General features: G+C 34.8%; 2 protein-coding genes across 2 annotated transcripts; both read left to right on the forward strand.

Annotated features, from left to right (window-relative positions):
• The first annotated feature begins 2865 nt into the window (after positions 1 to 2865).
• clrn2 (clarin 2) lies at positions 2866 to 5417 on the forward strand. Its single transcript, XM_052591354.1, has 3 exons — positions 2866 to 3782; positions 4459 to 4638; positions 4793 to 5417. Exons 1-3 carry the CDS (start codon positions 3530 to 3532, stop codon positions 5059 to 5061), a joined length of 702 nt encoding a protein of 233 aa, XP_052447314.1. The 5' UTR covers positions 2866 to 3529; the 3' UTR covers positions 5062 to 5417.
• Positions 5418 to 10667: 5250 nt separating this feature from the next.
• exoc1l (exocyst complex component 1 like) lies at positions 10668 to 11651 on the forward strand. The gene is made up of 3 exons (XM_052589536.1): positions 10668 to 10788; positions 11053 to 11216; positions 11385 to 11651. Exons 1-3 carry the CDS (start codon positions 10668 to 10670, stop codon positions 11649 to 11651), a joined length of 552 nt encoding a protein of 183 aa, XP_052445496.1.
• Positions 11652 to 12309: the final 658 nt, after the last annotated feature.

Raw genomic sequence — 12309 nt, forward strand, 5'->3', positions numbered from 1 at the left:
GAACACAGGGAATTAAGGGTAATGAGTGGGAGGGGGGAAGAAACACTGACAGCAGAACACATGAGCTGTCAAAACAAAACCCATGTGTTCTGAGACTAGACACACAGACAACAAGACAAAACAGCAACACAGACCTAAGTCATGACACCTCCAGGACCAGAGCTGATAATCCCTGATGTATACTGTAGTGAACACATAGCATGTCTTTCATAACACAGTGTTCACAATCTGTAAATCAGTTGAACATCCTAATGTCTTGTAATGCATAAGTTTGCTTATTTAATAAATCAATAAACAGTAAACTCTGATGGTATGTTTTAGAGGGCAATGTCATACTATAGACAGACATGACAGGAAATGCATGTTTAACTTATTGGTGAGAATTCTAAGTCAGTCTGAAAATTATGAAATAGTCCTGACTGTTTTCCAGAAAAAAAAGAAATGTTAAGATTCTAAACTGAGTGTCTAATCGAAATGATGAAACTGATTAACTGGGTTACAGAGTACTTTAAATCTCATTAAGCTTATTGGTGTTGTGAAGAAAGCAGAAACAGAATGAGAAAGAAGAAAGAGAAAATGTGAGGCAGAGACCTGAAGAGAAAGATCGGATTTAGTAAAACAGAATGCAGTCAGATTTAAATTAATGAAGTTAGACTGAGCAGAAAATGATAAATACCTTCAAAGAAATATGGATGGACAATTATATATTAGCAGAGCAGAAAGAATGATCAAGATTCTATAGAAAAGCATGTTTACATTAATAAAGGCAACTGTCATAACTCGAGTCCAATCATAACTGCATTATAAACATTTAAAACATTCCAGAATGCATTAAGTCTATAAGCCTGTCCAAAACCACAACAGTAGTCATTTGATATTCACAGTTGCCTCAGTGAGCATCGCTGCAGTTTAGCTGGTCAATATTTTTCTTCCATTCTTCAATCAATATGACAAGACTCTTTGACCACAAGGAACATATATTGTATATGTGCCTGACACTAAATCTAACATTTTGTTTGAACAGCAAATTTGTGTTCTTCACAAGATGTTTTCATCAATACATTTCAGTATGGATTGAGGACATGTTTTGAGACGGAGAGATCTGTGTAACTGTTCTTTCTTTCAGCATCAGTCATATTGAATAGAATTGTTAGCACTGCCTATAATATCATAACATCAGTTAAATCTTAAAATCCTTAGCATTTTAAAGAGATTTTTAAAGAGATCATTAAGACAAATCAAGCAGGTTTACTGACACCCTATTTTGTTTTGTGTTTGTTTGTGTGAGTATTTTAAATAATGTAAGAGATAAAAGGGGAAATTTGCATCAGGATTAAAAATTGTGAAACCAATAGTCACATAATAATATTTAGGAAGATGAATATGCATACTAATCATGGAATGGTTGGATGTCCCCAATCCCAAAACGTTTTTATAATTTCATCAGAACATAATCATTTGTAAGGTTTATATAATTAGTCTTAGACTAGTATTTTCACCAAAAAAAAAAGAAAGAAAAAGGATTTAAGTCAGTTTTATTTTTTTATTTTTTTTTATTTTTTTTGCTGTAGTGTATCAGTAGAAAATATCAGCTCATTCTTCTAAACATTAATTTTGCCATTAATTGTAATAATCCAGTGAGATTTTTATTTGAACAAGGGGTCTGACAGCAACCAGTGCTCTACACAGTGATCTGATCTCACCATCATCAGTCTGTCTGGAATAACATGAAGAAACAGAACAAACTGAGACAGACTTCATCCAGAGAAACTGTGGCAATGTCTCCAAGATACTTCAAGAGACCTACCTGCAAAGCTACAGTACTGTCAGAACATGGCAGTTTGTTCTGTTTCTTCATGTTATTCCAGACAGACGGATGATGGTGAGATCAGATCTCTGTCTGGAGCAAACAAAACTCATTGGATTATTACAATTTATGGCAAAATGAATGTTTGGAAATGTAAACTGATATTTCCTACTGACATAATACAGGAAAAGATAGAAATAATTAACTTAATTGTTTCTATTGGGTAAAATACTAGTGACCTAAGACTTTCACACAGTACTGCATTTATTGAATTAAAAATGAGACTTTTGTGGTAATATAGGTTTTCATTCAAATATATAGGCTTTATTTGGCTTATATGGATATAGTCTTGATATTTTATGTAATTTCACATATTTTTTATTTTTTTGGATGTAATATTGATGTGGCATAATGTAGATCGATGCAGTGAACAGTAATGCAGTGAACAATTTAACATCCCTGTGCTTTTAAAATAAATACCAACAATTTGTAAATGCCACTTGAAATCTCTCTCTCTCTCCCTTCTTCAACTGCTCCTGCTAGATGTCACCACAGCAGAATTATCCACACAACCATTTTGGCACAGCTTTTACACAGGATGCCCTTCCTGACACAAACCCACACTAAGAGTGCACAAACAAGTGCAACCCCAGTGCCAAGACACAATAAATTTGAGGATCAGTGCTAACTGTTGTATAATCAACTTATGTAGAAATAACTATAGGTAATTAATGCTACAATTTAATTAGCCTAGTACTTTTGTTTGTTCGTTTGTTTTTTGTTTTATTTATGTTTTGTGTAATTGTGACAGGTGTATTTGAGTGGCACAGAGCTCAACTCAATGAAACAGTTCGATATCTCCATCTTGTGGTTAAAATTAGCACCGTTTACAGCGCATCAGAATTGTTGAACGGGTTGAGCTGTCCATGGTTCTGAACCGAAGCGGGCTGCTGTCCATGGTTCTGAAGTCTGTTTCAGGTTCATCATAAGGGCACAATAAAGGCGTGGTTGTTTTATGCGACCCCCAGTTCTGCACCAAATAAAACAGAATCGATGCAGGTTGATATTTCCAAGACATTTGCCAATTTCATGCTACAGTGACTTATATCGTTTCTATCAAACCCTCCCTTTTCTTTTTTTGTTTTAATGCTCAATGGCCCAGTATAGTCTCGGCTGAAGTGACATTTGAAATTTTTAACCACTAATTTTTATGACCTATAAGATTCTGATGTTAAGGAGCCGACGATGTCTGATTAACTGTTATAGCAATAAATAACATACAATAAAAGTGGGGTTACAGTGCCTTGATTTATGAGTGTGAGTACAAGACTTGACAATTCGCTTGCACTAGATGAACTGTGTGTGTGCGTGTGTGCACGCGCGCGGACACCTCTGGCAACCAAACCAAGCGAAGGCAAGTAAACTGTATAAGGTTTCGTTAGGTGGTAAAGGAGATCCAGCTGACCGCTTTATATCTGGTTTCCTGGTTTTTTTTTCTATCGCTATCTACCTCGCGCTCCTTCAGTTTAGTATTGGGGTATTTAGCTTGCATTGTTGCACTTACCGCAAATATACTGCAAACCGGTTGTTTGTGATGAAGTTTTAAACTCCATCGTACGTTACCGCAGAGTTGGCTCGCGGTAGCGGAGAGAGGCGGACGCCGCGCGGGGTCGTGTTACTTTGCGTCTTGCTTTTTATAGGAGGAATGGGGTGAGAAGTGAAATGCCAACTGTCTGGAAACAGATCGTGTTCTCCTTCGCTTCTGTACTCAGCATCGGTTCTGTGGTACTTCTGGTTGTGGCGCTGGCCACGGAACGCTGGATCACCGGAACCACACTGTGTCAGACAGGAGTGGATCTGGTGAACGCGTCTAGTCCAGAGTTCGAGCAGTTTACGGGACACATTTACTACGGGCTCTTTCAGGGCGGGAAAACACGAAGATGCGGGCTCGGGATCCGCCGCTCCAAAATATACAGTAAGAGCACTAACGTGTAGAATAGTTAATCATTCAATGTGTACCTATATTATTCCAAAACACAGTTGTATAATGCACTGTATGGTTAGAACAGGTACAGTAGCTATAGCCTATGCCTCCGTTTTGTTGTTTATGTCATTGTTTTTAGACATTACTTAAACTTTGGTATTTTTGTGTTTATGTTTGTTTGTGTGTGTCTTTTTTTTTTTTTTGGTCTGCCATAACAAAGCTCTATGACATACTACAGGCCTGTACACTACTGTTAAGGAATATTTTTTAAAGATCTTAATTTTATGTATTATATGTGTCATTTGTTTTTTGAATGAATTGAATGAATGGATTAAAAAATATTACTTTGATATATATTTAAAAAAATACAATTGTATTAAACAATACCATAACATTATTACAGTAATATTTCAAAAAATTACTGTTTTGACAGTATTTTTGATTAATAAATACAGCTTGAGTGAACATAAGAAAAACTTTATAAAATCTTACCAACCTCACACCTTTGAACAGTGGTACATGCATACACATAGTACAGTTTCCATATCTCTTTACATATATTATTAAGAGGTACATACAATCTATCTACGTTTTCATAAAAAAAGTATAATTTCCAATTTTGTGAGACCTAATCTCTGTCTCTCTCTCTTTTTTACAAATTCTGCAGTTTTCCCAAAGCTCATCAAAAAAATCAACAGTGGTCTTCACATGATCATAATTTTCTTCCTTTTCATTGCTATTAGCTTTGCAGTACTCAGTTTAGCTTTCTGTATATATAATGCCAGAAAAGTTCCTTACCAGTCTATTAAAGGACCTTTTGGCCTTTACATCTGGAATTTCATTGCAGGTAAATCAACATAACACATAATCTAAAATACAATGTTCTGCGCATGCCTTTGGACAATCAGCCCTGTATCAACAATAGTAACAAGAACAAACTGTGATTCATTACTTCTTTTGATTTCTAATCATATATCCACTCTTTCAATCCCTTCTCTCAGCTCTGTTCAGTGCAATGGGCTTTGCATGTTTCCTCGCAGCAATCCAGTGCCATCGGCTCACAGAACATGTGGCTAACTACCGTGAGAGTCTTTTTACCCTTGTGATCCTTGAGGAGAATCTTGGTTTCTCCTTCTGGTTGTGTGTTGCCAGCGCTGTAACACACGGAGTTAACATTCTTGTAGTAGCCTCCAGTAAAATTCATCTTCCTAAAATACAGACTAAGAAACCAGAGGAACCCACAGCCACTGGAGACGATTTTCTCTACTGAAGAAGGATGAGCTGAATGCAGGTCAGAGATGAGGCTGTGCATATGAGCCAAACAGAGTGTTTATGTGACCCTACATCTACTATACCTGAAGTGATTCATTAGGTGATATGATGTTATGACTACAGACTGTGGTAGTCATACTGAATCTGTGGTTTCTATTAGACAGCTTTATTATGTATGTGGCATATACTTAAAAGAAAAATCATTTCAATATGCTGTTTGTTTTGGAGGACAGCAAAATGTTTTTGACTGACACAGGTTATGGACAACTGCAGGTTTTCCAAACTGAAATGTGACACTGTGTATGTATTTTAAATTGTAAAAATGTACAAATTATATATTTATCTTACCTCAATTTAAGCACTGAGAAATATACAATATGTAATAATGCATCATTACTGTCCGATATGTAAGAATAAATTACTTGATGTTTAAAATGTTCCCTTTTTGGCGATGAACACTATAAAAAAATGTTATCAGCCACTGATCTATATAATGTTCTCTATTATAGATCAGTGTTCACCACAAAGTATGTAATAAACAGTAACCAACATTTCTTTCTTTAAAAGTATTGAATGAAATATAAACCAATATATATTTAATTCAATACATTTAAAGAGAGAAATTTGACAGCAGTGCAAAAACAATAACACTGATAATCTTGGCAGATGGATCATAGTGCCATCTGGTTCACAAGTGAATCTTGATCAGCTACCTTTGAATCTGCACTTTTTGTGATAATAAACAAATCTCCATTCAAATCTGTCTAACCAGCTCACAAACAGGTCAGAATGAAACATTTTCCAAATCACAAATATATCTAATTCTCAAGAAGAACACCAAATAGGGTAAATGACCCCAGATCGTAACCACTTTTCTATTACTATATTTCCAAAAAATAGATTCAAGGTCACATTCTTCACCCTTTACAATATACATGTCACATAAAATAAAATAAAAAATACCAAAAAGTGGCATTGTTTTGTACCGTGGTGTTACCATCTGACCCATCACTGTTACTGCACTATAATGCCACAGTACTTTTTTGTGAGGGGTATATAATCTTCCTTCATTATAGTTGCTACTTATATTTATATTGATATCCTACACATTTCTCTCTTATTGTAGATTTATAGTGATTACTCTAGAGATATCATAATATAAATGATCATAAATATCATAAACTGATTTTTGTCTGGATATTAGGCTACTACAAACTTCTATAGTAATGATGTACAGTATTTATATTTTCCCATTGTAAACATTGCATTTTACATTCTATTGTTGGTTTGTTTACTCCTGGGCTTGGGGTCATTGTTCTGTCACATCACTTAGCTTCTGTTGAGCTTCAGATGGTGAAAAGATTAACTTTACATAAGCTGCAGAATGTCCTGATAATCGTAGGAATACATTTTTCTGTCTATGATACCAGGCTGCCCTCTAATAGCAGTTCGTTGCCCTTATGTGAACTACACGTTTTGACCAACAGATTGTACCATTGTATAGTTTCAACAAATGCAGGCCTGACTCATATTATTGTGCCATATCTTCCTGACTACCAGCTATGGAGTTGTGTCTTCTGTGGAAGACATCATTTTTTAACGATTTCTATGAGATCTTACATGTCACAGTTCTAACTCTGGATGTCCTGTAAAGAGAAACCAAATGTTTGGAAATTTCACTGTGATCACTCTCCTCGATCTTTAAAAATGGGTGACATTAATTTATTGATCAAATTTAACACCCTTATGGAAATATGATAACACTTTGTAATGATCATTTAAATCGGACAAATTTTTGGATTGTATTTAGTATAAATCAACATCATAATGTTATGTTGTTTAAAAAAATGACTTTCTGTCACAAAACAGGACATCGATTTCATACATGTCCACTGTAGAGGACACCAGGATATATTACTATTATTAGACATTATTATAAAAATATTGCCAGTTACTCCCATTCTTTTTTCAACATTACATTGTATATAACAGGAAAACCCAATATATACATATGTATGTATGTTTATATACAGTAGTCACCATTGGAAGTGGACCAAAACCTTTCATCGAAGTTGTCCTAAAGCCTAAAACTAAAATGTGCTCTGAACTTTGATAAACTTTTTTTTTATCCACCTCAGATGTTGATTACTGTATAAATATAGAAAAGAAGTGGTATTATGGGTGAGGGTTAACGGAAATTACAGTTGGCAAATTGTTAAATGTTGCACGTGTTATGACGTTTGGATGCATTTTTGTGGGGAGAAGTGGATGGAAACCTCAGTGTGTGTGGGTGGGACACAGGATATCTATCCCACAGCACTCAACCATTAGCATCACACTCACATAAACATGAAAAATCTAATAGAACTGTTCCCTGGACATAAAGTAGTCCCTTTGTGTCAGTTATTGACTTTTACTCATTGGAAATTATTGATCACATTCTTTCCAGAGAAAGACAAACAGAGTAAATATGTGTGCAAGTGAATTCCACACGCAGACATTATGAATATAAGATGAAAACTGTGGCTTGTTTCATGAATCCCTAAATGTGCAAGCAGTCTCTCCAGTGATCAAAAAGTCTCTAGAGATTTTGAAAGGAAATAAATCCTTATAAATACAATATCTTCATGATCCTTTATGCAAACTGTTGCTTTTTGAGGGCTTTTCAGCCTTTTGCTAATATCTAAATAATATTAGAATAACAGTTTGATTTTACAGATGTTATATACAATATATTAAAGTTTATGTCTTTACTTGACCTAACACATGATTTTTTTTTTAGAATGTGTGCCTGGAATGGAAATTCCTTAACAATTATTGTTTTGAAGTAAAACAATAACTGCATTGCTGTTTTAATGTGCTTTAATGTGTTTTAAAGTTACAACTTATTGTTGAAGCCATTTCTGAATAAATATTCCACAGAATTAAAAAGATACGTATAATAAAAGATATTTGCGATGTTTTAATCTTACAAATCATACAGAAAAGAATTGCTAGATATAAACTTGCAGTTCCAAGAAAAACTGGCAGAATTACAAGATATAAACTCTGTGACTTTTTTGTGGATTTATAATCTCACAAGTCTGACTTCTGACTTTCTCAGAATTGCAAAATGTTGACTCAGAAGAACTGCAAGAAAAGTCTGTATTGTGAAGTAAATGGCAATTGTGAGAAAAAAAAGTTGAAATAAAATTAAGTGAAAAGTGAAATAAAATTACTTTTTTTTATAGATTTTTTAATCCATGGCAAAAATGGGAATCCATGTTGGATTAGAGAGAAAAAATATTGTGTGCTAATATTTTATACATGTTTTATTGAGACAAAATACTGGATGTTGTGAAGTTATGACCTTATTTTTGGATTGTAGATTCTTTAGTTTTGCGAAGGAACCTTACTTTGTTTTAGTTCATTGACTATGATTTAGAGTACATTTGGACAATCCTTGGACTCCTTCCCGGCACAGTTTATTGGATATTGTAAAAATAAATGAAGTATATCTTGTTTTTAACCAGATTAAGACAGATGTGGTCTTCAGCACACAAAACTTAGTCAAGCTGAAGTACTGGAATAGGGGTTTATCTGTGGTTTGCTGTTCTGAGCCACTATAAAGGATAGAAAAGCACTATAGACAGGATGTACACAGCCATTTAGCTGAGCTTTTATCTAAAGTGATGACTTTAAAAAAAACAACAACAACTATACAGTAGACAGTCAGTGGTAATCAAAACTATTTGGTTACCAACATTCTTTAAAATATCTTCTTTTGTATTCCACAGAAGTCATACAGGTTTGTAATGACATCGTGGTGAATGTCATTCTTGGGTGAACTATCAAGAATTAAGGAAATGCACATGGGAGCATAAAAAAAATTCTACCTCATGACCATCCTTTAGAACTGACTGTAACAGCGGCCACAAACAAAGCCTCAAAGACCAACTAAAAGCTACTCTGCAGACCAAAAGCAGAGGTCATTTCCTCTATTTGGACTGGGTAAATTGTGCCTGTATATTAGGACTGGTAAATTGTGTGTGCATAGGCTCAGACAGCCGTAATTTGGCCATGATTCATCTGTTATCCTTCTGAAAACACAGATGGATATCAAGAAAGCCTCTATGGCCACCAAAAAGTCTTTATCAGATGCAGTCAGAACACTTGTTTGTATGAACGTGTTTTGTGACTATAAATTATGCATCTGTAGATCAGTTGGATATCAAATGTTTGTAGGTTGATGGGGCCATAGTCAATTCATGGGCTATCCCTGTAGAGATTATAATGCGTTCTAACTGAACCTTTATGATGGAGATTGAAGAGGGAAATCTGTTTTCATAACTAATGATGTATTTTCCCTTGAGACCGTTTTATTACTATCAGTCAGACATGGCTCATCTAAACCTGGAGTATGTTAGTGCATGATCAGTTTATAAATCATTAAAAGCATTCACATGTAGTTTAAGAAAAAGGAGGAGAGAGGATTTAATAAAGAACAGAGATGAAAAGAAGAGGAAAGAATATGTGAGCCCACACATGATTTCAAGCTTGTATTGTTGGGGTACTGTATCATTGTGAGAAAAGCTAACAAAAACAAATTTCATAAAATGCATAAAATATTATTTGGTGGGTGAAAATTCTCAAATATTTATGTGTATATTTACAAGCAGGAAATCTAATGTAAAGACGAATATTGATACAACATTTGCTAATTTATTGGGTTTTGAATCAATCGCATAATACAATAGTCCAAAAATATATTATTAGTTATTACTTTGTTTTAATATACCCTGAGTGATGTTATTCAGAAAAATATTGAACAAAATTATGTAAAAAATAATAATAATTGTGGCAATACATAAAGTACCCAAATTACATCTAAAGGAATGGTTACCCAAAAATTAAAATTTGCTGAAAATGTAAATGTGCAAGATGTAGATGAGTTTGTTTCTTCATCAGAACAGATTAGAAAAATTTGGATCCTCTGGACTGAATGGGTGCCGTCAAAATGAGAGTCCAAACAGCTGATAAAAACATCACAATAAATCCTCAAATAATACACAACTCCAGTCCATCAGTTAACATCTGGTGAGCCAAAAAGCTGTGCATTTGTAAAAAATAAATCCATCAAGGTGTTGTTTTTTTCTTTTTTTAACTGTTAACTATTGCTTATTAAATAATAACGCTTCATCCAGTAAAAAAAAGTGAGCAAGTGATGTAATGCTAAATTTCTCAGTTTTGAAAAAACTAACTCATCTACATCTTGGATCACTTGGTTTTAAGTGTATTATTCTTTTATAGATGATTCCTGACACATCTGTGTAAAAGCTTCAAAAATGATATTTCAAACAGCTTTCGAAGACATGGATTTAGAAGAGGAACATTTTTAAAAAGTGTAACTGAATTTATAAAGTAAAACCTCTTTTGAAGATGACACAGTTTCATCTGTCGACTGAGAGAGAGAAAGAGAGAGAGAGAGAGAGAGAGAGAGAGAGAGAGAGGGGAGGGTGATAAACCCTACAAACCAGATCCACCTCAAGAAAGAATTTTATCCCTTACTCTGCTCTTGCTTTCTCTCACACTTCAATTAATTTTCTCTCTCTTTTTCTGCCCGAGATGTCGTCTCTGTTGAGGGAGGAGATGGACAGAGTCTTGTTCAGACCGGAGGGACAAAACCTGGAGGAGTTTATAGAAATAGAGGAGCAACAGCAGGGGCGACATTTTCTCTGTGTTTCTAGTAAGAAAGATTGACATTTCTTGCACAATTATTTTTAATTATATAGACCGAATTATTTTAGAAAATGGATGCGATACTAAAATAATTTTTTTAAATAAATAAATCTGTGAGTTCATCTGGGGACAGGGTCAGAAATAGTTTGTGAAGGAGGAAGAATGTAAAAAAAAAAAAAAAAAAAAACCTACAGACCTAAATTTGTTTGTGGTTGATATGGTTTGATAAAGGGGTGTAAATAAAAATACAAAACCAATGTGTTTTGGTTAGTAACTAAGGATAAAGAAGCTCAGATCTCAGTTGTCCTGTGTCGGAGAGTTAAGCATTCCCGGACCAATAAGCTGCAGAAATATGGGCTGGAGGACAGTTATGAAAGAACAGAGACTTGGGCCCTGGAGGACCTGCTGATTCTGGACGGTAGAGATCCAGACACTGTGAGTAGAGTTTAGCATTCATCCTCCTCCAACTTCTGAATATACATGCTACTTTCAGTAACTGCTGTTCACATTATTAACGGTGCTGATGAGTTGTAATATAATAGGAAGCAGAAGCTCTTACTTTTCATGGAAAGATGTTTAGTTTGCATATCTCTGCTGTGTTAGGATGATCCCTTTTTCTTGATGCATTTCGACTCGGTGCGGTCCATCAGAGCAGTGAGCTGTGCTGCGAAATACACACTGGCCCGCTGTCTGCTGTCCCTGAGCAAGACACATCACCACACGGCACTAAAACTTAAGAACTATGACTGGACGTACATTCAGCCCACTGCAATGTATTCAGATCGTGGTGACTGTGTTGTCCTTGCGCAGATCTGTTTCTATGCCTTTAATCTGGTGTGTCTTTCATTGTGTCCTGTGCCTCTGGCATAGAGTCATTTTGATTAGTCTTCTCATTTGAGGAATTTCTTTTGAACTGGTCCTAAAACCTCAACTCTTGATGTTGACAATAAAAGTTCATTTAAGTGTAATCTATAACGCCCTTAGGGAGTGTACAAAGACCAAGCTTTGTGTTTTGAGCACTTAGCCATGCTTTGAGCACTTAGGCCTAGTATACAGTAACTGTAACATAACTCCACAGTTTAGTGAAATCCAATTTGTGCTTGTGCAAAGGCAACGCAAAAGGGTGTTTCTAATGTGTAATCCTGTGACTTTAATATTAAGAGTGTGTATTTATTTAAAAGTGTTATAAATTGTGTGACATGTTTTGCATGTGTTTTAGCTGATTCATTAGCTAAGCTATACTAATATATTTAATTATTTCGAAAAGCGAAACTGTGAGACAAACTTGTGAATATTACAGCATACAATAATAACATTAATAATCTTGTCATCTGGTGAATCATCCAATGTTTTCTCGTTTCTTTTGCAGTGTGCTTTACTGAATTAAATACTGTGACATCCACGAGTTGTTTAAGCACAATTTTTATAAATTTAACCTATGGAAAGTTTTAAAAATATTTGTCACTGTGTGCAAGACAGCTTTAATTGTTTGCATGCAAAATATTGTTGGTACGAAAGGATTTGCATC

Source organism: Carassius gibelio, chromosome B22, assembly GCF_023724105.1.
Source record: "Carassius gibelio isolate Cgi1373 ecotype wild population from Czech Republic chromosome B22, carGib1.2-hapl.c, whole genome shotgun sequence".
NCBI lineage: Eukaryota > Metazoa > Chordata > Actinopteri > Cypriniformes > Cyprinidae > Carassius > Carassius gibelio.

Excerpts from the sequence above, each read along its gene's own strand:
- clrn2 (XM_052591354.1), top strand. The coding sequence starts at position 3,530 with ATGCCAACTGTCTGGAAACAGATCGTGTTCTCCTTCGCTTCTGTACTC. Across the intron at positions 3,783-4,458 it reads CCGCCGCTCCAAAATATACA|TTTTCCCAAAGCTCATCAAA; the intron begins GTAAGAGCACTA and ends CAAATTCTGCAG. Across the intron at positions 4,639-4,792 it reads CATCTGGAATTTCATTGCAG|CTCTGTTCAGTGCAATGGGC; the intron begins GTAAATCAACAT and ends CCCTTCTCTCAG.
- exoc1l (XM_052589536.1), top strand. The coding sequence starts at position 10,668 with ATGTCGTCTCTGTTGAGGGAGGAGATGGACAGAGTCTTGTTCAGACCG. Across the intron at positions 10,789-11,052 it reads ACATTTTCTCTGTGTTTCTA|TAACTAAGGATAAAGAAGCT; the intron begins GTAAGAAAGATT and ends TGTTTTGGTTAG. Across the intron at positions 11,217-11,384 it reads ACGGTAGAGATCCAGACACT|GATGATCCCTTTTTCTTGAT; the intron begins GTGAGTAGAGTT and ends CTGCTGTGTTAG.